Source organism: Paroedura picta, chromosome 8, assembly GCF_049243985.1.
Source record: "Paroedura picta isolate Pp20150507F chromosome 8, Ppicta_v3.0, whole genome shotgun sequence".
Classification (NCBI taxonomy): domain Eukaryota; kingdom Metazoa; phylum Chordata; class Lepidosauria; order Squamata; family Gekkonidae; genus Paroedura; species Paroedura picta.
Genome location: NC_135376.1, coordinates 16,546,411 through 16,574,375, shown reverse-complemented (window position 1 = coordinate 16,574,375; position 27,965 = coordinate 16,546,411). Strand labels below are relative to the sequence as shown.

The window sequence follows — 27,965 nt, the reverse complement described above, 5'->3', positions numbered from 1 at the left end:
TATTTAATTGCTAAGCTCGGCCTCATTTTTCCTGATTTGGAACAAATGCAATATTAACTGTGTGTTTCTCTCCACATCTCTCAGTGATGTCAACTCGATCTCCAAACTCTAGCTTAAAAACAAAACAAAAAAATCAGTGAGAAGACACAGGTTTAATATTTCAGTAATATCACCGTAGACATCTCATTTCAACTGGTTTGTCACCATCCGAGAGAGAAAAAATCCATGCAAATGACTCCCTAATTGATGAGGGGTCCCATCCTTTGGTCTCCGTCCCAGGTTAATGTCTCGTGCTCCCGAGAGCCGAGAGAATCACAGCGGATCAATCCGGGGCTCTGCTGAAACAGACATATCTATTTTCATGCAACAAAAAAGGGGCAGGGTGGGGTGGGGTGGGGGAGAGGGAGTACAGCTGGTAATAAAGCAATGGATGATGAGGTGCCCTGAAAGTGATTAGGCATGCAGCAAGGAGAGATTTAATTTGGAAGATTGAGAAGTGTGGCTGTAACTACTTGCCTGCCTACACGCTTTATACCGTTGCTCTCTATGACGGAGCCTTTAAATACTTTATAAATGGAAGAAATTAACCGCAGCGCTCCTGAACCGAAAGAACCACCTACACCATTTGAGCATTTCTTCTATTAATAGCGCCGGGCGCATTAGCTGATGAAACGCCGGGATAAATGAGAGAAGAGACAAACGCTTGTCTCTCGTGCCTGCACTGCTGTATGCTAATTGGGAAGGGCCATTGAAAGGATGAGTAGCATTTGAGATCCCAAAAGTTCTTGCAGGAAAGGATGGGGGGTGGGGGTGGCCATACCTCCTCTGGCTAAAGAATCATCTAGTGGGGCTGATAGGGAAGTTAAACAGCAGGGTTGTCAACCTCTAGGGGTGACTGGAGATCTCCTGGCATTAGAACTGACCTCTGAGTGAGAAAGATCCATTCACCTAGAGAAAATAGCCACTTTAGAGGGTAGATTCTATGGCAGTATTGCCCATTGATATCCCTCTCATCTCCAAATCTTGGGCTCTTCAGGCTTCACCCCCCAAATTTCCCAACCTGGAGTTGGCAGCCCTATTAAACAGACCTACAGAGGGGGGAAAGATGATATCTTGGGATGGGTGGCATATAAATCAAATTAATAACAACAACAACAATAATAACAATAACAACAACAACAACAATAATATCCAACTGGCCCCTGTGTTCCTGATTGTTGGCAAAATTTAAGTTTGCACAGATGTGTAAAGCAACAGGTTGCTTAAAAGAATAAAATTGTTTTATTATGAAGAGGAACATCTTTGTATAGAAAGAGGAGAGAGAGAGAGATTATTAGTCTGAATTGTCTAACTCTGTTTTGCTGTTCACTCTGTTTGTTCTGGAGGCAAGCAGGGATGACGTGTTCTCAAAGGAGCAGGAAGTCTCCAAATTGAGCCAAAATATCAGGATGTGCCTGAGCTAATTATGCTAACTTTATACCTCCTCGGATGCCAACCCTGATAAGGCACAAATGATGTGGAAAATGTGGATATATCATGATGCAAACTTGCAGCACAAACTTTTGACACATGTGGGGGTCTACCTGAGAAAGCCATGACTTCCACACATTGTTTGTTTCTTTACAGACCTATGTTCAGTGCATTGCAGTAGTCTAGCCTCGAGATTGCCGTAGCATGGATCCACATGACCAGTTTAATCTGATCAGATGGGAGCCATCTTCTGGGTGAAGTAAAGCTGATATAAAGTTTTGGGGGTTTTGGCCATCGAATTAATGCTGGATCCAGTATGGATTTTAGACAACAAAGTCAGATGTGCAATTTCTGAGGGATCAAATCAAAAACAGCCTCTCCCACTGTGAAGTGGTGCATTCCTCTCTCGTCACCTCAGGATGCCAACATTTCTTTCCCCTGTGGGGATTTTCCACATCATGCCATGTATATCTTCACATGTTGTGGTCCAACTCACTATGTAAGAGTGGAAGTTAGCATGGGAAGACACTTTTCATGTCTCTGAGGTTGAAGTTTAAATTGTGGACAAAATCTGCAAGCTCATGAATGGAAGCTGAAAGAAACCCTGAGGAAAAAGGAAAAGACGGTGCTGGCCACTCAACATTCCATTTTTTAAAGGCATTACCGCAAATGAATAGAAAAGGAAAATGCAGCGTACAAAAAGGGAAGGGGGAATATGTGATAGAATGAAGAAAACAGAGGAAACAGATAGCTGTGAGGTAAACAGACCTTAATTTAAAAGCAACTCAAAGGGAATTTCGTGTTGCTGAAATAAGTGGAGGGAGAAAACCCGACAGAATGGAAACATCCCAAACGTGCTACTTGGATAAAAACCAGAGGTAGAAAGCTTTTGACATGGAAGCAAACAAAGAAGCCAAGGAAAGAAAGTTTCATTGGAAAGCTAGAGGCAGCATATAAATGAAGAGAGAAGGACTGAGACCAGGGTCATAAATTACCTTTGCAGCTTAAGCACAGAACTGTGAACCTGGAAGAAGTAGCAGACTGATTATAAATTACACAGCTTTGGCAAATAAAGATCTTGATCCTATCGCTCCTTTCCCTTTGTGGGAAAGAAGAGGCAGAATTGATCACACTGAGCTGAAAGAGACCACCAAGGGGACTTAGGAAACACACACTAATGATAGATGCTCATCTAATCTCCTCCTCAGTACTTCCAATGAAGGCGCCTCCATCACACTGAAGGAGCATATTCCGTTGTCAGCCTTCATTGTCAGATTGTTGCTGGTTCCCCTTTCCTGTTGCAGACTCAGGGCAGTTCCGCACATTGAAAAAAATAGCGTTACGCCAGCAAAATGGCAAATGCTAAAAAATAACGCACCTCCAGGCATTCCTCACCTACTGGCTCTCTTGCTTTCATCAGCCGCCTTCTTGCACTTCTTAGCACTCCGCATCCCTGCTTGAAATGGTAGAAGAGAGCAATGCGCTTTACACACAACTCTCCTCTGCCTGTCAGTCAAGCCAGGCAGCCAGTCACCTTTCTCCATGTGTTAAAGGGGCGACAATGGTAGTTAATTATTTTTAAGTAAAATTTATCCATTGAAACATCTATGCATCTAATCATAGATGCATAGTGCTTTTTAGAATGTCACCCTTAATGGAATCACAAGCTTTGAATCTTAAAAAAAATAATCTAATTCCTGATTTTGGGGGGGGTGGACTTTAGAGAGGCATGCTTTGTGTTTTAACTGGGGGAACTTAAAAAAAAATTGCCTACACAATTCAATGCCTGTTCATTGCTCCAGGCAGGGGGTTCCCACCAGAACTGAGTAAATGACAATCTAACTGTCTGAGCAAAAAGACTACCATTGCCATGTCCCTCCTGGCAACTGGTGCAGGGGACTTACCAGGAGCAAAAGGGAGGCTATGCCATCATACTGTGGGGTATTTTGCTCACTCCTCACATAACTTGGAAGTGATGTCATCACTTCTGGGATGTTAGGGTGACACTCTGGGGCTTGGCAAAATATGGTAAATTTGGTTTCTACAATAGAGTTTTTGCCCAAATACCAGAGTATCGCTCTGGATATCCTGGATCTGATTATATCTTTTCTGGGTCATGTGGGTAATGATGCTGGATCCTTAAGCAGTAGAATAAATAATCCTCAATCAATTTATGGTGCCTTTTAGGGGTTGGTATGGTCCACCAACTGAAGCTGCCAAGGGTTAACATCCAGGAACCATTACGCATACTGTCCCCTCCTCCAATGACCCACGCATATAGATGACAGGACTGAGATAAAAACAGAACAGGAGAGGGATATGCTTGTTAATTATGCCTGGGACTTTCTCCAGCGGAGTCAAGTTCCCCAGTTCACCCATAGCAAATCCATTGGCATGTGGCCTTTCCTAACAATGGCTCAGCCTTGCTAAAGATATCCATGGCTGTTCCACAGGTGCTTGCTTTTCTGACTCCAAGCCAGCCAGAAGCTGACAATTTAATTGGCTCTGGGGCTACTTTTCACTGGCACCGCGGACAGAAGCATGTTGGTAAAAATAGCCTGTTCCACATGTGTCTATGCACTGGGAGCAGGAAGCACCATGCAAAGGCAAAAGAGGCCCTGGGGGGCAAAGATCAATTTCACGGGGTTAATCCACACTGCCACGTTTGTCTTCTAGGGTTGCCAACTTCAAGGAGACACCTGAAGTCTGGAATCCCAAGTGATCTCCAGACTACAGAACTTCATCTCCCTGGGGGAAACAGCATCTTCCAAGGGTAGAATCAATACCATTATACCGTGCAAAGGTCCCTACCCTACCAAGCCAAGTCCTCTCTAGACTCCATCCCCAAATCTCCAGGATTGTCCCAATACAGAGTTGGCATCCATATGTCTCCCCAATATGCAAATGTGATCAGAGAGATTTGTAATGTTCAGTAGTTTGCTTCAGGTTTTATATTTGTTCCATCTAAACATCTGGAAGAAGTTCTTGACAGAACGGTTTCTCAGTTGAACAGGCTTCCTCAGGAGGTGGTGGGTTCTCCATCTTTGGAGATTTTTAAACAGAGGCTAGATGGAGAGGCTGATTCTGTGAAGGCTCAAGGGGGTGGCAGGTTACAGTAGATGAGCGGTTGGGATGTGAGTGTCCTGCATAGTGCAGTGAGTTGGACAAGATGACCCATGAGGTCCCTTCCAACTCTATTATTCTATGATACTATGATTTTATCTATATCTCCAGATGAGCTGCTAGGAAAAATGCTGCTAAGGAGTCTGACAGGTCTTGGGTTCCTGCATTCCTTTCTCCTGAATAAAGTTACTATTGTTTATTAAAAAGACCTTCAGCATCTCCCTGGATGACTGCAGCATCTTACAAGGCTACTGCAGACTGTGCTCCAAGTGTCAGAACTTTTTCCACCAAAGATCCGTTCACATGTTTAGTTCTGAGGCGATTAAAGTCCTCATTGAGTGGTTTGGTAACTCGTTTAGAAAAAGAAAGCACTGTCTAACTGTCCTGGCTATCAGAACATCGATGGCAAAGCTCACGTTTGAATGTTTCGAGTCTTAAAAGACAGACAAACAAATGGTCTCAATATGCTACGGCTGGAGAAATTGGCTGCTTTGGAGGGTGGACTCCATAGCATTTATAGTCCATTGAGGTTCTTTCACTGCTGCTATGAAGAAAATGCTACCCTGCCAACAAAAGTGAGTCTAGTCAAGGCTATGGTCTTCCCAGTTGCAATGTATGGCTGTGAAAGTTGGGCCATAAGGAAGGCCGAGCGTCAAAGAATTGAGGCTTTTGAACTCTGGTCCTGGAGAAGACTCTTGCGAGTCCCTTGGACTGCAAAGTGAACAAACCAGTCAGTCCTAGAGGAGATCAGCCCTGACTGCTCTTTAGAAGGCCAGATCCTGAAGATGAAACTCAAATACTTTGGCCACCTCATGAGAAGGAAGGACTCCCTGGAGAAGAGCCTAATGCTGGGAGCGATTGAGGGCAAAAGAAGAAGGAGATGACAGAGAATGAGGTGGCTGGATGGAGTCACTGAAGCAGTAGGTGCAAACTTAAATGGACTCCGGGGAATGGTAGAGGACAGGAAGGCCTGGAGGATCATTGTCCATGGGGTCACGATGGGTTGGACATGACTTCGCACCTAACAACAACAACAAATGAAGAAAATGGCTGCTTTGAAAGGTGGACTCCACAACATTATACTTCATTGAGGTCTCTCCGTGCCTCAAATCCTGCCCACTTCTAGCTCCACCCCCAAAGACTCCAGGTACTTCTCAACCTAAAGCAGGGGACCCTATATGAGGTAGAGGTGGCTGAGAAAACCCTAAGAGAAATTCTTGGCAAAATTGAGAGAACTGTGATGGCTGTGTGTGGAGGAGTGGGGGATCAAATTGAGTTCCCCATATTAGAGGCTGCTTCTCTTAACCACTATATCATTATGACTCTCTACAACACATCTAGCATGAAAGGATTATGTAGCACAAGGACATCTATGCTAAAAGCCTTGGGAAGGGTCCTAGGAGTTCAGTGTTGGCACCCAAATCGGTTTATGTAATCTGTGAGTGTGAGTGATCCAACGGGATGAATAGACCCCAAGCCTTAAAAGGAATGGCCTAACATTCAAGCTGAGATGTCACTTTCTGCTCAAGCTATTTTTTCCCATGGGGAGCAAGCCAAAGTGTTGCCATGGGAATGGACTAGCACATTCTGATTGAGACTTGGCCTTCAATTTGGAAAGTCTCTATTCAAGTACTAGGACAGCTATAAGCCCAATATTTCCACATGCTGCAAGCCTCAGTTTGCATGGGCAGGCTTTGTCGCTTACCCATCCTGTGCATGGGAGCCAGCTTGAAGGGATACTAGGGATGCTAGCTTCCCATTAGGGCCTGGGGATCCCCTAGAATTACAGCTCCTCTCCAGACTACAGAGGTCAGCTCACCTGGAGAAAGTGGATGTCTACAGCATTGTACCCTACTGAGGTCTCTGTTGTCTCTAGACTACATCCCAAATCTTCAGGAATTTCCCAACCTGGAGCTGGCAACCATACGACTCCCATCTCCTACAGGTGGCCAGGAAAGATCTGGCAACACCAAGAGATATACCTATACAACCCTGCTAGGAGAGATTAATGCTGAGGAGCTCTGCCTACTCTGACATCAAAGAAAAATGCCTCTGGAAATACTGCATCATTCATTGTACATTTAAAAAAATCATTTTTGAACCTGCTGTTGTCCGCTCAGAGATAGGAGGAGATTAAAGATGGATCAGTCACGGGGACAATGAGTTTTATTTATTCTTCCTATTACTACCCCTCTCAAATTCTACTAGGAATGGAAAATAGAGTTTGCAGACAGGTTTGCGCAACTAGATTTTTTGCCCATATCTATGCTGTTCCTGGCTTTTTTTATCATTCTTTATCTTCGTTCTTACCATTCCTGCGCTCATTGGGCTGAGTACTGAGACAGCTTCTACAATGGAGCTACCAAGACTTGCCTGTTAAGAGAGTGTTTTATTTCCAGAGCAGAAAATACAAGTGTGATAATGCTCAAGCTACGCAATAGGCCTGCTAGATTCCGTGCTGCCTTGGCCACGCTGCAGTAGATCATTCAGATACCATTCATTTTGACTGGTTCTCAGTGCCTGCCTTAAGTACTAATGCGTTTAACTTTCTCTGTTTTCTCCTCCTGGTTCTTTTCCATTTCCCCTAGTCTTTTCAAGAGAGCTCTTCTCACATAGGGTTCCGTAGTCCCATAAGCTTCTTGCAGATGTCCAAACAAAATGTGTTTAGATGTCACTCAGACTGGGGATGTCATCTGAAGAGATCTACTTTGATTCCCACCAAGTCTCAGGCTGTGCAATGAAACCTTGCCACAAATAGGAATAGCAGCACAGAGTAGGGAGAAAAGCATTAAAAATAACCTTCAGCCCCACCTACTCCAAAATCCAGCAGTTGCTCCACTCTATAAAAATGAGCATTCTCAATGGCACAGTGGAAATATTGATGGTCTACTAGACCAGGAGTAGTCAAACTGTGGCCCTCCAGATGTCCATGGACTACAATTCCCATGAATGCTGGCAGGGGCTCATGGGAATTGTAGTCCATGGACATCTGGAGGGCCGCAGTTTGACTACCCCTGTACCCAAGACGATTCAAGATCACAAACATTACAGTTTGCAAAATGTTCAAAGCATACACACATAAAGCTGTCTTATTCTGACACAAACATTAGTCTATCAGTCAGTATTCTGTACCTTCCCCTACCCCCGGCAGCCATTTCCCAAGGTCAGGTGGTGTTAGCCAATGGGCAACAGGGACAACTGCCCCAGGCCCCATGCAGGAGGCCCCACGTGCTCACAGTATTTTCTCTCAACAGAAGAAAAGAAAAAGAAGACGCTCCAACCACAATTACCTATCCCCAGTTCCATGTGCACTTCTGCTTGCCCTGTCTGGGACTCAGAAATTGACCTCAACTGTGCCCACTTAAATCTGCTCTAGCTGAGGCTGCTGCTTGACTTTGCCAGGGGGGCATTCTTTGCTAGACTTTGCCAGGGGGCTGTTGAAGTGAACCCATGGGATGATGGCAGGAATTCTGGGGCCTCATCCTGGACTTTTGCCCAGAGCCTCAGAATCAAGAAGACGTGCCCCTGTCCAGGATCACAGATAGAGATTCCTCACATCATTTAGAATCATAGAGTAGGAAGAGCCATGCAGTCCCTCTAATCTAACCCCCTGTTCAGATGGACATCATTAAAAAAAAACCTTGAAATACTGATGTTCCAAAAAGGTGCACAGAAGTGTCTTAGAAGAATACAAAGAGAAAATAAAGAGAAGTTCTCTTGAAAGAGATAAAGAAAATAAGGCATCCATGGCTATATCTAAAAAAGAGATTAAAAAAAATTAACTTCTCATGCCAATGCTAAAGCTATACCACTCCCGGTTTTGATATGTAGACAAGCTCAATAAAGAGCTGAAATACAAAATGTGAAAGCTTTCCCCACAGAAAGGAATCCTCCTTTTTTACCAGCTGGAAGAAAATAATCTGCGCACCTTTGGACCAAGCAGAAATATTGGTATATTTTGATGCAGAGTGTCTTGATCCCAAAGATTTCTCTCTCCCTCCCCCCATTTTTTAAGAAGTGAGAAATCCAGATTTAGTAACTTTAAAGAGCCTCTTTAATTTACATTTATTTGTGAACGTACTATAAAAGTTTCATTTCTTTGAGCTCAAAGCTTACTAAGGAGAATTGCACTCATAAAAAACTTCGTTCTGTATTTCATTCGTGGGGTGGAGAACCACGGCCATGAATAAGATGTGCATTCTAGATGCAGTCAATCTATGCTGCATTCTATTGGCTGGGATGTGCACTCAAACATACATCTCCCTGCCACCTACCCGTGTGTGGCAACACCTCTTCTGCGTGTGGGTGGAGCAGGATCATGGCCCCTATATGTGCAATAATAAACTGACGGGGGGGAAGGGGGGTCTATAATCTATTTTGCATTTCCTGAAACTTCCAAGTTTAGATGAGCTTCTCATAACATTTATTGATATAAATAGAAATGGGCTTGGGAAACCGGTATATTTGCGACGTGTCGCTGAGCCCGCATAACATGCCTCATGGCTGGATGTGCTACATTAGCTATCTGTGTGTTTGCCTTGATCTTTGACAATACAGGGATTCCAGAAAGGCTGAAACTTTTAATTAGAGACCTGCACAGCCTTCCTTCCTACTTGTGTAATCATTAAATTGATTTTTCCAGTCCATCATGTAATTGTTCCAGCGAAGGAATCCGGCTTCCCACTCTCGTTCTGCTTCGTCAATATTTCCTGTAAAACACAAAATGGGTGGCATTAATCTAAATTTAAATCTCTTTGTACATTAATTGAAAAATAATTCTGATTACCACTGCCATTTCTCTCTAAAGGCACCCCATGCCGAAGTGCCATCCCTTGCCTCTTCCCCCCTTTCACCTAATTTATCGGAAATTCAAAGAGTAACGTTTTATCTCAGGGGTCCTGAGGAAAAAAATCATTTAAAATGAACCATTCTCCTGCCCAACTAATGTTCACTAGGCTTGCATTTTCAGCATTTAGTCCCTTTTTGACATTTACGGAGGAGCTTGCGGATCATGAGGGATGGGCAATTAGCGGACAGGGACCCTGATATAGACCTTCCGCTCGGGAATGCAGCGAATATCCATCACAAAAAGCGGAAATACGATACATTTCACCGTTCGGTCAACGAATCAGAATATGGGGGGGGGGGATGCCTAAACAGTGGTGCAAAAGTGACTCTGGCACTCTGACCACAACATCGCTCTGGATATCAAACAAGAAGCAAGAATGCATCAGCGTTATTTGTGTGGATGAATATGCCGAGCCTTCAAAAAGAGCAAGCAGCATTTGCCTCAGTCATTACTTCTGGAGATGTTATGTATAATGAGGTTTCAAAGCCCGTTCATAAGAACGGGCTTTGAAAGCCCCCCCCCCAGCGCCAAACACACTCAGTGCCCCAGGGAGGCAGTGGGTGCACTCCACGGACGTGGGGAAGACATCCCCGGCCCACTTCCCCCCACTGAGGCTGCGGCTGTCCTGAGGCCCTCCCCCCACAGAGCCTGCCGCTTACCGGATTGTGGCTGACGCTCCCTGTGGGCGGGGCAGGGCGGGGCGTTTTGCGCCTCCCGACTGGCTACAACTCCCGGGTTGCCATGGCCTGTCTGGTTGAGGGCCCAATCGGGAGGTGCAAAGCGGACCGGCCCCGCCCACTCTCCGCCCACAGCAGCCTTAGCAAAATATGTTACCGCTCACTGAGCAGTTAAAGATCTGTGCCACATGAGACATCTGTGCCACCACCACATGAGACAAACATACATTAGTCTCTTCTTCCAAGTACTCACGTCAAGGAAACCAGTGAGTTCCTTCAGAATGTGTCTGTGAGGAAGCAGCCATATACGTGTTGTTTATGTCCCAAGTTTGTTTATCTATTTACATTGGGATTTCTACCCCTCTCCTTCCCACAGGCCAGCTTGGGGAGGCTTGCATCATTTTACAGTCCAGTTTATCTATAAATTAGCATTAAATCAAGAGATTCAAACTTAAAACTTTTGAAATCAAGCATACCAACGGCTTCACCAACATGCAGATTTTGTGTCTATGTGGTTAAGATGTGCTGTAAATATATATATATAATACCCTATATATTATAGAACCAGCATATTGCAGTGGTTAAGAGCGGTGGCTTCTAATCTGATGAGCCGGGTTCGATTCCCTGCTCTTCCACATGCAGCCAGCTGGGTGATCTTGGCCTCATCACAGCCCTGATAGTGCTGTTCTCACAGAGCAGTTCTGTCAGGCCTTTGTCAGCCCCACCTACCTCACAGGGTGCCTGTTGTGGGGAGAAGAAGGGAAGGTGATTGTAAGACACTCTGAGACTCCTTCAGGAAGTGACAAGCAGGATATATAAAACCAACTCTTCTTCTACATATATACTCAGGTTCCTTATCTTTACAGCCTATCTTAACGACAGACACAAAAATGTGTGTTTCTGTGTGTGTTTTCCTTATGTTGTTATATACGTGGTTATATCTTATTATATTCTGAAATGGATAATTGGTGTGTAGCAATTTACCAGTGACCACTAAGAAGGCTTTATAGGTTGAATCACATTTGGTCGGATATTATGGAATTTGTTACAGTCCTTGGAAAGTGATTCAATTTTTTTACATCCTTATGTGTACTGTTATTATCCTGTTTATTATTGTTTTCAACAGAAGGGGAGATACTATATTGAGGTGTGATATATAAAGCTATTTGTTTAATCCTTGTTTGTTGTTTTATATTGCATTAACATTTATGCATAGTGTTGTTTTTTCCATCTGTATTATTTTTAGCATTCTATTCCTTACGGTTCCCTCTTTCTCAACCTCTTGGTTACTAATTCACATACTTTTTATGTAACTATGTACGAAAGATGCCAAATGTCAGCATGACCTGATGGAAGAAGAAGAAGAAGAAGAGATGGTTCTTATATGCCGCTTTTCCCTACCCGAAGGAGGCTCAAAGCGGCTTACAGTCGCCTTCCCTTTCCTCTCCCCACAACAGACACCCTGTGAGGTGGGTGAGGCTGAGAGAGCCCTGAGATTCCTGCTCGGTCAGAACAGTTTTATCAGTGCCGTGGCGAGCCCAAGGTCACCCAGCTGGTTGCATGTGGGGGAGCGCAGAATCGAACCTGGCATGCCAGATTAGAAGTCCGCACTCCTAACCACTACACCAAACTGGCTCTCTGGAGTAGAGGAACAGCTACTTGCACCTGGAAGTGGGTTGTATTCTGGTTAGGACACAACACTATTAATTCTTTTTCTTTGCCTAGGAAAATAAACGTGCCAATGGCACATTGACCCTGTACCTGCAAATACTCCTGACTGGTTTCTGTGCCACACTGAGAAAAACATTCCCATAGAATTGTGGCTGTAGTTAACTGACTAAGGAGGTTCTTTGTGGTTTCCCTACCTGATGACATTGGAGTTGGAACCAAGGATGGGTGTTATTCGGGAAGGAGAGAGACCGGAGTATAAAGCCAAGGAGTTCACCCTCCAAATCAGCCATTTTCTCCAAGGGAACTAATCTCTGTGTTCAGGAGATAGCCTGGGGACTGGTGACCCTATTTATATGATGTGTATAAGTGGTGTGCGTATACATTAGAAAATTATTTATAAAAAATATTATTTGGTCTCACAGGCAGAAATATACTTTTTCCAGTACTTTGATAAGAAACGGGAAGCAGATCCTTGGTATAAAGATAATATAATACCCAAAAAAGTCTTAAAATGGAGCAGCTTTCCCTGAAACTCAGACAGAGACAGATTACCTCACAATGGATGCCATCACTGCAGCTCATGAGCACATATGGGAGAGAACATCGTGCTGAGGCAATTCCTCCTTGAACATGCTAAAAACAGCCTCTGACAGTTGGGAGACATTTGCAGTAAGAGTCAGGAATCCGAGTCTAAAAATGGGATAGGCCATATATGGGCAGGACGTTTCCCTTCATACCACGCTTTCAGAGACGGCAAGGAGGGAATTCCGGTGACAGCCCAAAAAGTATCTCCATCTGCCGAATGACAATTGCATTGAATAGCATATCTATGGGATCAAGATGTAGGCCTCATTGACTCACAGGAGCAGCGAACTGTTTTCAGTACGACCACAACAGACTGAAAACGGACATTTCATGAACTGACAGAACGATGCCTTCAGTTAACTGGGAAACTCAAAGAATTGGGTCATTTTGTATTTCTCACTTGGAATGCAAGAGGTGACTCCAGCTTCACAGATCCTCCAGCATTCCAACAGGGAGGCCTCATAGTCACACCTACTTTATTAAATGTAGGATTTTAAAATTAGAAGAAGAAGAAGAAGATGTTCTTATCTGCTGCTTTTCTCTACCTGAAGGAGGCTCAAAATGGCTTACAGTCGCCTTCCCTTTCCTCTCCCCACAACAGACACCCTGTGGGGTGGGTGAGGCTGAGAGACCCTTGATATTCCTGCTCGGTCAGAACAGTTTTATCAATGTTGTGGCCAGCCCAAAGTCACCCAGCTGGCTGCATGTGGGGGAGCGCAGAATCAAACCTAGCATGCCAGATTAGAACACACTCTTAACCACTACAACAAACTGGCTCTCAAATTAAACCCACTCTCTAACTAGCAGCTAGTTTAGCTATCTAACTCCCTCCCTCCCCTACTCTTCAGCTATCATTTATCGTCCATGCCCATTGACTTTGACAGGTAACTCTGTCAGTGGCATGGAAGGAAGGGGGGGGGAGGCCTGCGAGTGGCAGTGGGAAGCCCATGATTGGTCGCTCTGGCCTAAACCATAGACTTGGTCGAAGAGTACTGCCCTCCAGGCCCTGCGTAACTGTAGTGGTCTTGCCAGAAACTGTAATAGTCCCTGGTCTCAGCTATCAGCTTGCTCCACCAGGCAGATGTCTTTAGGGCCAGGTCAGTGCTGGGGCATTTTTCTCTAGCATACCCCCATGACAGTTATTGGCTCTCCTTCTAGTATTATTTATGTACTAGAAATATAGCCCATTGCAGTCTGAAATGCAATGGGCGCTAGCAGCCCCCAGGAGTGAGAGTGGGTATGGGGGGGGGGACTACCTGCAGTCCTTGCTGGAGTCCTGGGCTTTCGGCGGCGGCGGCCTGACGTTTGAGTCTGGTTGTTATGGGGTTGTTACGTATGAAGGCTGAATTTTACTTTATATGTAAGAGTATGACTTGAAAATTTCTGAGAATATGCCTTGTAAAATTAACTTAAGGGGGGGGGGGGATATGACATAATGAAACTGTGCCTGTTTGTGAAACATTGAAATCTCCTAATAAGTAGAAATCTTCATCTGTCCCAATTCTCTTCTTACCTTGTTCTTTCTGGCATCCACTGTGTTTGCGTGCAGCTGGGAAAGCAGCCAATGCTAAAGAGGTGATTGCAGAACAAATAAGGAACAGACAACAGCTCCCTGCTACTTGGTGGGCAATCTGGTCAAATGCCTCATCAGAAGTTGCTGGAGTCCTGGAGTCACGCCGCCTTGCAGAGAGCCGTTTTAAGAAGGTCTCCGAGCCCCGGGGAAGCCGATCCACGCCCTCCCCAGGGCTCGGAGAGGTTTTTAAAGTGGCAGCACAGTTTAAAGAAGGTCTCCGAGCCCCGGGGAAGCCGATCTACACCTTCCCGGAGTCTCGGAGAGCTTTTTAAGGCGGCAGCAGAGTTTTGAAATGCTCTCCGAGACCCGGGGAAGGCGCGGCTCGGCTTCCCCGGATCTCGGAGAGCTTTTTAAGGCGGCAGCACAGTTTTAAAATGCTCTCCGAGACCCGGGGAAGGCGCGGCTCGGCTTCCCCGGATCTCGGAGAGCTTTTTAAGGCGGCAGCAGAGTTTTGAAAGGCTCTCCGAGACCCGGGGAAGGCGCGGCTCGGCTTCCCCGGATCTCGGAGAGCTTTTTAAGGCGGCAGTAGAGTTTTGAAAGGCTCTCCGAGACCCGGGGAAGGCGCGGCTCGGCTTCCCCGGATCTCGGAGAGCTTTTTAAGGCGGCAGGCAGGGAACCCCCAGCAGCTGACAGGCAGGGAAGAGCGGCTGCCGGGGGCTCCCTCGAGCGACGGCCTGACACGGCGAGAGGCGCTTCGCGCCTCTCACCGCGTCAGGCCGGGAGCAACTGCGAGCCGCGCGGCTCGCAGTTCCTGGGGCTGGGAATCGGAGGGACCAATCGGCAGGCGCTTCGCGCCTGCCGATTGGTCCCTCCGATTGTCTGTCATGAGGAAGGGTCCAATCTGGACCCTTCCTCATCCCGGACTCATCCCGCCCCAGGACCCCTTACTGCTTTATTTAGACCGTGGCGCCCGCGGCGCCACGGGCGGTTTACAGATTTTTAATTGGATTATTTTATACATTCTGTATTTTAATTGCTTCAGTGTTTTAAACTTTTTATGTTCAGTATCTTGTGAACTGTGCCTGGGTAGAAAGGTGGCATGAATGTATTTTAAATAAACAGACAAGCAAATACATAAACTCGAGATATGGGAGTTTCTCCCCTTCCTACACAATCCTTTGGTTCGGAAGAAGCCTATCGATGGGTGCATACACAAACACACATTTTCTTGTGTTACATCCATCGGTCTTCCAGCAGATTTAAATCTGTTACCTCAATTCCCTCTCGTCCAACGTGCAAGAGGATCTCACAAGTGTATTAACTAATGAAGAAGCTTATCTCTCAGTTATGTCACAGAACATTCGGTAATGCACAGTGCGCTTGTACTTCAGCAGCAGCATCCAAACAGATGGTACCTGCAGTGATTATGTCTGTGAGCAATTCCTGATGATCAAAAAGGAACATTTCGTCAAATTCATGATTTACCCACTTTTTTGCATGAAAGGGATCCAGAGTCACACAGGACCTACTCACAGAGATGAGGGGGTGGTTGAAAGAATCCTCCCCCATGTCCTACACAGGATGAGATGTCATGATGAGAGGAATAGCATCTCTCTAACGTCAAATAAGAAACAATTTGTCCGCTGAAGAATGTTATGTTCTATAAAAAGTTATGCATGTATGTGAGAGCCAACTTGGTGTAGTAGTTAAGAGCCTCCAATCTGGAGAACCAGGTTTGATTCCCTGCTCCTCCAAATGTAGCCAACTTGGTGACTTTGGGCCGGTCACAGTTCTCAGAGCTCTCTCAGCCTCACCTTCCTTACAGGATGTCTGTTTTGGGGAGAGGAGGGGTAGGCACTCTGAGTAACCTTTGGGTATTAAAAAGCTGGGCACGAAAACCCAGCTTCTTTTACTTGAAGATGCAGCCAACCAAATCCTGCTTATTTGTAAAGATATTTTTTTTAAAATCTAGAAAATGATAGAGACAAGTTTTTTTAAAGCAAATCTGTAAAACAAATTCAAGCAAAACCATTAAAAAAATTAAGCTGACAATGGTGACCTTGATCCAAGCCTAGTGCCTTCAAAAATGCTTATGCAACTCTACCTCTAATGATGATGGTCTGGTTAATACCTGCAGACAGATTTATCTCCCGCGTGTTTATTCAAGCCATTAAAAATATGGAAGCTGGTAGCTTTCTGCACACAAACAAAATACTTCTTTGCCCAATGAGTAATTGTTGTGGAATTTACTGCCAGTAGATATAGCGAGGGTCACAAGCATAGAGGATTTTAAGAGGAGATGGTACAGAATCATGTACACATTCATCAAGGGCTATTAGTCATGGCAAACCCACGACCATCCCTCACTGGAGACAGCCCACCTGGGACCTTCCGTTTCTGATCTGTGTTGTCGCGTCTTTCTTGCCTGTTTGAAAGGGAACAGAGAGCAGATCAAAGAGAAGCAGCTACTACTGCTGAGTATCTCACATACTCTCTGAATGGTAGAAAGAGAGACAATTGCTAGTATCACACAATGACCTTCAAGCAAGACTTTCAGGTCTTGCTGCTGTTGCACCAGGAACTGCCAAACTTGTACACTTCACTTTTTGTACTTTCTATGGTCAGTTCTTGTATACTAGGACCAGTGTCTAGTTCACTCTGTTTTGCCTTTGGGGGATATTTGGAAAGACCTTTAGAAACAAAATCAGTGTACAAGAATGTACACTATTTTCCACTGTCCATAACCACCTTTCCAAACAGCTAATGATGAGGTAGTTACTCAGTAACAAGTACAACCACGTCTTGATTTCATTCTACTAAGCATTCTAAAAAGTGGTCATTTATTTTTGTTTTGTTTTAAAAGGGCTTATCCTAATTCTGCTTTTCTCAAATTATTTTAAGATCTTACACATCCTGGCCTTAAAAATTCTTCTATCGAGATGCAGGGATCACCTAATGTAAGATTTTACCATGTTCTTCATCACAGCTTAGTGGTAGAGTGTCTCCTTTGCACGAAGAAGGTCCCAAGTTTAACTACTGGTATCTCCCATTTTAAAAGATCAAGTGTTAGATATCATACTTGTCAGAATAGTGGTGGGGGGGTGGGGAGGAAATGAAAAATCACCTACAGGAAGTAAACTGCAAGAAAGAAGAAGAAATGCCTGTAGAAGAGACTCAAATTATAATATCAATAATATGAATGGTCAATAGAGAAAAACAATGAAATCATGTTGCTTCTTATATGTAATTTTGTGTCTTTGATGTTCTCGACAGAGTTCTTTTAGAGAGCTCATTGTTGGTTCCCTAAAGCTGCACTGGAGTGAGTCTGAAATCATTATAAAGGGAAAGCTGTCATTAATTCAAATTCAAAATTGTGGAAAAGAACCAGCATGTTCCATGTTGCCCTTCCTCCAATCTTATACTTCTTGGTCAGGAGGAAAGCCCCACAGAATTTTAGTAGGACATAATTCCAAAGGAATTCTTCTTCTCACTTCCCAGTTTTGATTCTCCTAGAAATGAGATCAGTTGTGGTTCAAATGGGTAGTCGTGTTGGTCTGAAGTAGCACAATAAAATCAGAGTCCAGTATCGCCTTTAAGACCAACAAAGATTTATCCAGGGCGTGAGCTTTCGAGTCCAAGCACTCTTTGTCAGACTGTCTGATGAAGAGCGCTTGCACTCGAAAGATCACGCCCTGAATAAATCTTTGTTGGTCTTAAAGGTGATAGTGGACTTTGATTTTATTGAGATCAGTTGTGTATTTGTTTAGCCCATTTCCATGAAGTTCTCACAGAAGATATTCTTTCCATCCTGATCACAACCCGAGAGGAAACAGCCAACATCATCAGAAGGAGGCTGAGGAGAGCATGTGAAACACGTACAAAACTATAGCATATATAAATTAATAGGTAACCTTCTTTTTAAGTGAAGTTACATGTCTTTCTGGAAGGAGCTCTGGATTTAATTTTATACAAACAGTTCTTATGCTTAAAAAACCTGAAACTGAAATTGAAATTTAGCAGCGACAAAGTGACCTTGTATTAACCAATTTACTGTACATACATACATTTACCACAAAAATTACCTGTCATCTCCAGGACTTCTGGAAAAAATATATCCCAGAATCGGCACTGCTGGGCACGTAATTTTCTATGAATCTTTGAGGCTTCTGTGCTTAATGTTAAGTATTTTTGTTCAGTGAGGGTGAAGACTGGCCATCTTGTCCCATTAATCTGCGTCCCATTGGGTGTTCTAAAGGATTAAAAAGAAGCATTAGTTCCCTCATGGGAAATTACTGGTGAACATCAGTAGTGTAAAATTATTCTGTTGAAAAGTTATTTTATTTCAAAGACGGGTAGGTTTGCATGGAATTACCTCAGTAGTTTTGAAAGTAGGTAGGGATAAATATCAACAACTGAAACTTTAAATGGGATCGTAGCACAAAGTTTAATTAAAAATACAGCAATATGCAGTGGATTTTTAAAAGCTCTAAGAAGAGGGGGGGAAAGACCACACACACACACACAAACCTTAATAAGATCAACTTTCCACAATTCCATGTGATGAACTCCTGAAGAAAATGCAATCTCAAGGAGCACATTCAGTCACTTGGATGGCCCAAAGTACTTCATAAGAATGCTAATACCCAATTTAAATATGTAAGAATATTGTATTGAATTTTTAGATAGAGAGCCCCGCAGAGATGCGCACTCTTACTTATGAAACAAATCAAAGGGGTGTCCCAATTAAGTATGCTGGGTTCCTAATAAGGAAACACAAATCAATTTGTGATGGGAAACAATTAGTGTGAAGTCGTGGACAGTTGCCTCGCTGTCAAGAAAAGCAGCTGGCTAAAGCTGCCCTGATTCACTTCCATGGCTTCATGACCCAAATGCATGGATGGGTTCCACTGAAAAGCATCCTGGCTGAGAGCCATGAGGCCCCCTTCTGTGGATGAAAGAATTTTAGCATGTAGCATTTTATTTCAGATACACGGGATCTGGTTTCAGTGTGGATCTTGCCACTGCTCCACTAAGCAAAGATGGAAGCCTTTCTGTATCCTAGGTTCAAGTGGGTAGCCACGTTGGTCTGAAGCAGCCCAACAAAACACTCTTCTTGCACTGAAAGCTCACGCTTTGAATAAATCTTTGTTGGTCTTAAAGCTGCCACTGGACTCTGATCTTGTTTTGTTTATCCTAAGGAGACTTAATCCAATGGAGCAGCCACACATGCTGGGGGAATGAAATGGTGGTAGAATGGGGTACACTATTTCAGATGAACAAAGTCAGATTTGGATTTTTTTATTTGTTTATTGTATTCATATTTCGACTTTTAGCCCGCCACTCCCGAAAACCTGAATGTTCTGAAATATATATGTTCGGAGAAAACATCTAGCCGCGCTGTTTGTCAGTTTAAATGTATGAATGGAAGGACATTTGGAACACTGAAATCCCTCTCCTCCCATCTGAAGTACAGTTGATTCTATTACTACCTCAATACTCTCCTATCTCCTTGTTCTGCAGGTGTAGACCAGGATTTAGTAATCCTTGAAAGGTTGGTATCACAAGGCTAGTTTGTAAGGAGCCTTCCCACCTAACCATTGCCTGGATAGGAAGGGAGGAAAACAACTGGGTAGGAAAAAACAAAGGACAGGCACCATCGCCTTTGATTCCGGCCCAATTTGGTGTGTAGTGGTTAGGGGTGCGGACTTCTTAAATACTCCGCCTTGGACGGTATAAATTAATTGCTGTATATCAGCATAAATTTAGCATCTTCAACTGCAGTGGTCCCCAACCTTTTTATCACCGGGGACCGGTCAACATTTGACAATTTTACTGAGGCCCGGGGGGGGGTAGTCTTTTGCCAAGGGACATTGCCACCGCCTGAGGCCCTGCTCCACTTGCTTTCCTGCCAGTGCCCCTGACTTCCTGCTGCCCAATGGTGGGCGCTGCCATCAGCAGCTGTGCAGTGCCATGCCGAGGGGGAGCCCCAGCCACGGCAGCCACTGGAGAGCACCAAAGGTGAACCAGCGGCAGAGTGGCAGGGCAGACCCCGAGGCAGCAGCCAGGGAGGAGGATGAGGAGGAGCCCCGGCCCGGTACCGACTGATCTACGGACCAGTACCGGTCCCTGAACCGGGGGTTGGGGACCACTGTTAAATTGGGTATCTAACAATGAGAGGGAAGTTTAGAGTTTTATTAAATTAATTTAATTTCTTTAAAAAAATCAGTTCCTTTTCAGGACAAGACTCTGGATCATTGTGACACAATTTAAAACATGAGGTAGATTTCAAAAAGCAAAGCTTGGGAGAAGCGTGTTTTCTTCTAACTGTTTATATGATGTTCCAAGTAGTATTTAAAGGAACAAGGAGGGGGAAAAAGAGAAAGTCCTGCAAATGTCAAGATAATGTGAATCATTTGGTGTTCTCCCCAGGATTTCCAGCCAGGATAATCAGACATGAAAAACTTGACTTTGAGGGGATTTAAGACTGTTTACAATAGTCGAAGCAGAGGTCAAGATTGGCCATTTGAGGAAAGATCAGAGAACTGCCACTGCTTACTTCAGGGTGCCCCCGCCCCTTTTTCAGCGGCATGACTGTTAATGAATGCTACATTTCGCAGCTGAATGGCCTCAATAAAAGTAAACTGGCTCTGAGGTTCCCGTTAAGCTGAGGAAAATTCTCACTCGCCAGGACACAGTTTGAGACAAATAGTTTGATTTGTACAAGGGCTGGATAGTCGTATCACGATTCTGCAACAACAAAGATGCTGCGGCTAAATGTTTTAAAGGCGTAAACAACCAGCCAATGCTAAAACAAAAAGAACGCCAGCTGTTCTTGCTACAGGCCATTGGCTAGATGCCTAGAATAGCTCTGTGTAGTGACTACCCAGATGTCGCCGTGGAAAGTAACTTTCCCCATTTCAGCTGCAGCCGCGTTTTATGATGGCTCCAAGAACTGGAGAGAGAACTCTGAATACGTATCTGCATATTTTGTCCCCCAGGTCTATTTCAAACTGACCTCAAACACCTTCAAAGACCAGACACGGTCAGAAATGGACATTCAGTCTTGCTAGGTATCGTTACACTTCCCCTTTCCCACAGAAAACCTCACCTGGCTGCCAGACTATATTGGGACATGCTAGGGTTCTGAGTGAAGCCAAGTTTAAGATTCTCTATAGGTAAGGCTTCCAATCCCACAGTCTTAATCCCGAGGAGATCGCACCTGTGCATGAGAAGCACCGATGATGCTGTAATGTCCCTCAGACATTCTAAAAATTCACCGTGACATTCTAGCATCCCCAAAATATTCTATGATTAAACCATAGACATTTAGAAAAATCTAGTGCGTCACCCCAATATCATGATGCCTCTTCCGGTTTGGTGTTAGAAGGGAATTCTTGCTTCCTTTCTCCCACTGTCCTGTGACAGCCAGAGGTCTCCCTAGAGATCTGTCCCCATCTGCATAGCAATCTCCTCCCTCCATAGTTTCTGTCACTATCTAGAAAATTGGGGAGAAAGTGTATGAGATAGAACTCTGTGTGTATTTGCATTTATTAACTTTTGCTGCAGCTGCTCCTGGACAGACAGAGAGCATGCATTGCATATAGCTAGAATGTCTCACTTGGATCTGGGAGACTCCAAGCTGAAAAATCTCCTCTGCCATGGAAATTTTACTAGATGCCCTTGGGATAGTCACACAACCTCAGCCTGACCTACCTCACAGGGTTGTTGTTGTGAGAATAAAATGGAGAAAGAGAAGGTTGCAGGCTGATTTGGATTCTTTCTGGGAAGAAGGGAGGTCTGTGCATTGGGTCAAATAGAGCCTTTGAGTATAAATGAAGTAAATAAAGACAATAATAGCAAACTCCTAGGAAGGCAATAGTAAATATCTTGAGCTCGTAGAAGGTTTAACGTACATTCCTGAAGTCCAGCCATTCAGTTTTTGTCAGAATATCCAATCCGGTTTCCAAAACTCAACATTAAGTTACTCCAGTTCTAGTATTTATCTTAGCCTCAGAGCCAACCGGATGGGGGATTGCTGAAGTCAAGCTATTCCTTTTATATATCCCTTAATCTGATCTGGCATAGTAATTCCTAATGTTCCCCAAAGCCCCCCTCCCATTAACTCTTCTCTGATTAACTTATGGCACCTATTTAATTGTAAGTTTATCTGTGTCTCCTGAGAATAGTGACTTAAGCAGAGCTGACTAGTGCTTCGGTTCAAGATCAGAACACTAATAGCGCTGTCAGAACTCATATAAGCATCGCAGTTCTATGAAATAAATCATGACATCCCAAATTGTCATCTCCAGGTAGGAAGGGGAATTGTGCTTATAGACGCAGATTCTGCTTTGAAGGAAATGATGGAAGGGGCTGTTAGTTTGATATAACATGCCGCCATAAGAGATCTGGGCACTACTTATAGTTTTGGATTTCTAGAGGCTAACTGCTTTAACAAGAAAATTTTAAAATTAAAGAATAAATGGACACCAGAAACCTCGACACTAAAAAAAACCCCAGCGAGAACATTTTAATTTTCCACGTCATTCCCCTGTTGATCTCAGAGTTGCGGTCCTCAAAGTTACTTCCAGGGGAAATTACCCAAGAAGGATGGCTGAACTTGCCTTCATTCACAAGTTCAGAACAATGGAACCTCACCCCAGGCTGTGAAGGAACAGAGGGTTCTTATCTCCCTACAGATCCTACCTTTTTGCCCCAGATGTTTCCCCTCTGCTCTGACCAAAGTGGTTGCGATAGGCATAGTACCTTTACAAGCCTGCTTTGTAACACCCCTCCCACTTTCTGAATGGGATAAAAAGATTCGGATCTCCATTGCTTCTTGTGTCTTATGAATGGAGCTTTGACTCTTAAAAGTCCATACTCTGAAAACCTAGATGGTCTTGAAGTTGCCTCTGGACTATAATCTATCTGCCTCAACAAATAAGATAAAAAACCTACCAACTTTCCAGATTCATGCAGAGATAGACAGCCTAACCAAGGTTAGATTCTGCAACATCCAATTATTTTCCCCTAATCCTTCCCACATAATTTATGTCTGGGACTTTTCAACTGTAAGTCTCTGATTAGGATGTATTTTATTTTGGAATACAGTACTCATTTACTTGTATATTTATACCCACTGGCCCAGGCTAGTACAATCTCATCAGATCTCAGAAGCTTAGTGACAGTTTTGTAGTGAGAAATTCCTAAACATTTACAGGACTTTTGTTCAATTTGGCTGTTTGGGCCTTTTAAATATAACAGCTCAGCAGGATGGGTCCCCTGCAAGCCATTCCACCCATCTGTTACCCCCCTCCCCCCACTTCCAATTGGGGGAAAGGAAAACAAATTGTTGAAATAGCTGCCTAGCCAAGCCTGAAGGGTCCACTCATCAACTGTTAGGATTAAAGCTCTCACAGCCATTTCAGCCTAACAGAGAGGTGCACTCATCACTGTTAGACTGAAATGTCTGCGAGCCATTCCACTGGCTGGTTCCTCTCCCCTGCACTTGAAAGCAGGGAGAAACCAAACACACTGGTGAAATGGCTGCTAGCCATTTAAACCTAACAGCTTGGTGGATCTGCCCATCAGCTGTTAGATTTAAATGACTATGAGCCATATTAAACATGTCTGTTTCACTCTGCCCCACCTTGAAGCAGGATACTAGGAAGGGTGGAATCAGGAGACGGAGATCAATATGAATGTGATTCCATAGCGTCCAGTCTATGAAGCTGCCATTTTCTCCTGTGGAATGGAATCCTTTTATTCGAATAGAAATCAGAATAACTTTGGACACTTAAATCTGTGGAGTGGAAAGCTTTCCCCACACAATACCACAAATCTGTGCAGAAATACTGATTTTGTTGTTGTTGTTCAACCTACAGTTTTGCACCTAGTTGTATCTACCAAGATGCCATTTTGTGACTGGTGACTTTCAATGCCCTGGCCAGGGGGGGGGGTACTAGGTACCAATTGATGCAAAAACAGGTTAATGACAGGTTCATAATGCTCTAACATTAATAATTCTATTGAATTTCTTGGACCACTGCGCAAAAAGAATGACCACAGAAGCATTCCACATAGGAAACAAGCATAAAAGAATGTTGGACTTGAAAGATATCATGAAAGCTGTCAAGGTTCCTGATTTAAACTTTGATTGCAGAATTTGAAACCCACCATAGTATCCATGGCTCCGGATGAGATCCAGTTGATATTTATTGTCTATCTGCACCCTTGTTTTCATCCTGAATTTTATAAAAAAATCAGTTTTGAAACAGGAATGTAAAATCATCTCTCAGTATTGTGTTTTCCTTCCAGATGGGTTAGATAGGGAGCCACATTAAAAATGGCACGTATTTGTACTGAATGTGTGCTGCATTCATGCAGGGTCATGTCCCACCCAACTGCATGGATCTTGCTCAGATTTTATTAGTTAGAAAATTAGCCTGGAGTTATGCTTGTTTTCTATCAATAGAAGACATTTGGGACACTGAAAACTCCAAAGAGACAGTAGAGCTGTATCCAAATAATGTTTTTTTTTTCTTTTTAGGAAATGTTACAAGTGTAGCAGCAACTGCTTATTAGACACTATTTCGTAGAAATTATTTCACCAGCTGCCACTAGAAATCTCTGTGCAGAGGCTTATGTAGATATATGGGATTCCTGAGTAAGTAGACATTTTAATTAATTAATGTTTATAGAGTATATTATAGTTCACAGAACTTTATGGGTTTTCCTGCCTCAGGAGTTAGCATATGTTTCAATGGATTTCCTTGGCTATGGTTGACTTTTTAGACAAGACCAGTGAGGCTCTTTTAAACTTCAGTTTAGTGAATTTTTGTTGTGCCCCTCGAGCCATGTGTGAATAAGAAAGGTTTAATTTTGGAGCCAAACAAAAAGTTTAACATGATTAAATGATGAGGAAAAGTTTCACTCTGACGCTGCGGAAGAGTTTTTCTTTATTATATTGAGGAAATATGATATCCAACTTTAATATCCTTTCTTACTTATTTTACTGAATATAATCATCATAAGAGTTCAGAAGAACAACTGTTTTGTCTACTTCGTACTTGTAAACTGAGAAAGAATCTCTCAGAACAGGACAACATCTGGATTGCTGTCGATTCGTTCATCTTTGTAACCTTTGGAATGTGAATTGCCATTCCTCAGTCACTGTAATCTTTGCATTATGTTTATTTCTTGGTATTGTGCATTCTTTGGCAAGTATTATAATAATAATGCTTAATATATTCCGTGTTTTTATCAACACTGGCTCTTCCTTTCTATTAGCCATGAATGCCATAAGAATGTGTTCACTATCCACAGACTTCTGTGGATTCATCTTTTACACTTTTCATTAAAAAAATAAAACAAAACATGAATTTAGAGGAAACTTTTGTAGAACGGCAGTTCTAGAGTCAAAATGAACTTATTGTCCATTATTGGTTTCTCACAAATAAAAGTAATATGACCAGAAAAACTGGTTGGTTATTACAAGCAAGAATTACTTCATAAAATATGAGCATCAACAAAACTCTACTTATTTTTAAAATTCTCACTGAAGGCATTTAGTCTATATTTTTAAAGAGCCAGTTTGGTGTAGTGGTTAGGAGTGCAGACTTCTAATCTGGCATGCCAGGTTCGATTCTGCGCTCCCCCACATGCAACCAGCTGGGCGACCTTGGGCTCACCATGGCACTGATAAAACTGTTCTGACCGAGCAGTAATATCAGGGCTCTCTCAGCTTCACCCACCTCACAGGGTGTCTGTTGTGGGGAGAGGAAAGGGAAGGTGATTGTAAGCCGCTTTGAGCCTCCTTCGGGTAGGGAAAAGCGGCATATAAGAACCAACTCTTCTTCTTCTTCAACACTCTCATTCTTAAAGAGCACATATAATTAGGGAAACTGGAGTGAACTGTTCAGTAACATAAAAAGAAGCTTCGATCCTAGATCCATCCCAGTCAGGTTTCCATCCTGGCCATGGGGTAAAGTCAGCGCTAGCTGCCCTGATGGATGACCGGGGCAGGTCAGCGCTGCTTGATTATTAGACCTCTCAGCAGCATTCAACACAGTCAATCATGAGCTTCTAGCTCACCACCTAGCCAGTTCCGAAACCAGAGGAACTGTCCTTCAATGGCTGTTCTCCTTCCTCCGGGATCATGGACAGAGAGTACATCAAGAGAGAGCACTTCAAGGTATCACCAACTGGCATGTGGGGTCCCGATATGGAAATGGAGAGGGGAGGGTGGGTGCTAGGGTGGGCACAATGCTACTGAGACTGTCACACATTTCCCCCTTCAGACGAGTTTGCCCCTGTTTGCACCCTGATTTGCAGCGTGACCAGAAAGGGAAATTGTTTTTTGGCAATTTCCTTCATTGCAGAGCAAACTGGTCAAAAGCTTACACCAACTCCTGCAGAGCTGCAGGTTGCTGCCAACGTTGTGTGGAAGCAGCCCTAAAATCTGCAAACAATCGGAGGCTGTCCAGGGGCCAATTCCTCGTGTGGAATCAGTCACAACCTATTCATATGAATCTGATTACTCTTCAGCCTGCATTTCTTTATAAGTCATCTTTAAAGCAACTTTTGGGTGTTGCTTAACTCCTCAGAAAAGCACATAAAATGGTAATAAAAATCAAATGGCTTCCCCCCCCCCCTTTCCTTCATGACTTTGGAAAAATATGTTTTGAACCTTCGTTCATCACTTTGACATCTTTATTCTTAGAGCGTTGTACATTTTATAACACCTACTAAAAACATTATAGTGTGACAACATGGCTGGACTGCTTATTCATTTAAAAGTTGTACTAAAGTAGGCGCTGGCTGGGGTGGCATCCATGTTACTGGGGTGGCATTACCAATAGTTCCCTGACATTCCTGTCTATTTTGAATCAATTCCATTTTGATCAAAAGAGAAATTAAAAGAAAGAGAAGGGGTAGGAAGCTCACACTGATTCTGTGAACGTAGGCAGATTGTAAGTGGGTGGGCAGAAGGGACTGTGTTGCTGCTTGGCTCCTCTGGACCTTTCTTGCATACCCAGGGAAATGCCAACACCATTTTTGTATTGGGAAGTGGATTTCATAGAATCATAGAATCATAGCGTTGGAAGGAGCAATACAGGCCATCTAGTCCAACCCCCTGCTCAATGCAGGATCAGCCCAAAGCATCCTAAAGCATCCAAGAAAAGTGTGTATCCAACCTTTGCTTGAAGACTCCCAGTGAGGGGGAGCTCACCACCTCCTTAGGCAGCCTATTCCACTGCTGAACTACTCTGACAGTGAATTTTTTTCCCCTGATATCTAGCCTATATCGTTGTACTTGTAGTTTTAACCCATTACTGCGTGTCCTCTCCTCTGCAGCCAACGGGAACAGCATCCTGCCCTCCTCCAAATTACAACCTTTCAAATGCTTAAAGAGGGCTATCATGTCCCCTCTCTTCCAGGCCAAGACCATCCAGGGATTCTGGTTTGGGGGGAGGCATCATCTGAACCTGGAATTGGGGTCACTGTGGGTGGGCAGGTAGCTGTGAATTTCCTGCATCCTGCAGAGTGTTGGACTCGATGACCCAGGAGGTACCTTCCAACTCTATGATTTTATGAAAAGTTCAAAATCGTTGCAAGCCAACAATGTCTTCTCAGACCTACCTAGCCTCTTGCTCCACGTGGCATTTAATATCAAAAGAACTGCAAGAGCTGAAGTTACAAATAGTGCATAGAGATATAACAGAAAACCAGAAAGAGCAATCAAAGAGGAATCCTTCTTTGAAAAAGAAAAAAACAATCATAGAATCATAGAGTTGGAAGGGGCCATACAGGCCATCTAGTCCAACCCCCTGCTCAACGCAGGATCAACCCAAAGCATCCTAAAGCATCCAAGAAAAGTGTGCATTCAAGCTTTGCTTGAAGACTGCCAGTGAGGGGGAGCTCACCACCTCCTTAGGCAGCCTATTCCACTGCTGAACTACTCTGACTGTGAATTTTTTTCCCCTGATATCAAGCCTATATCGTTGTACTTGAAGTTTAAACCCATTACTGCGTGTCCTCTCCTCTGCAGCCAACAATAATAACAGATATCCATTATTAT

The 27,965-nt window shown here is 43.8% G+C and overlaps 1 protein-coding gene across 2 annotated transcripts in view; it reads right to left on the bottom strand.

Moving 5' to 3' along the window:
* Positions 1–133: 133 nt before the first annotated feature.
* BCHE (butyrylcholinesterase) overlaps positions 134–27,965 on the bottom strand; it is a 61,534-nt gene continuing 33,702 nt past the window's right edge. For both annotated transcript variants that reach the window (XM_077348504.1, XM_077348505.1), the window contains exons 3-4: positions 17,971–18,137; positions 134–9,302 (exon numbers count right to left, since the gene is read on the bottom strand). In XM_077348504.1, coding sequence (XP_077204619.1) covers positions 9,178–9,302; positions 17,971–18,137 — 292 coding nt within the window. In that variant the 3' untranslated portion in view covers positions 134–9,177. The remainder of the gene's footprint in view (positions 9,303–17,970; positions 18,138–27,965) is intronic.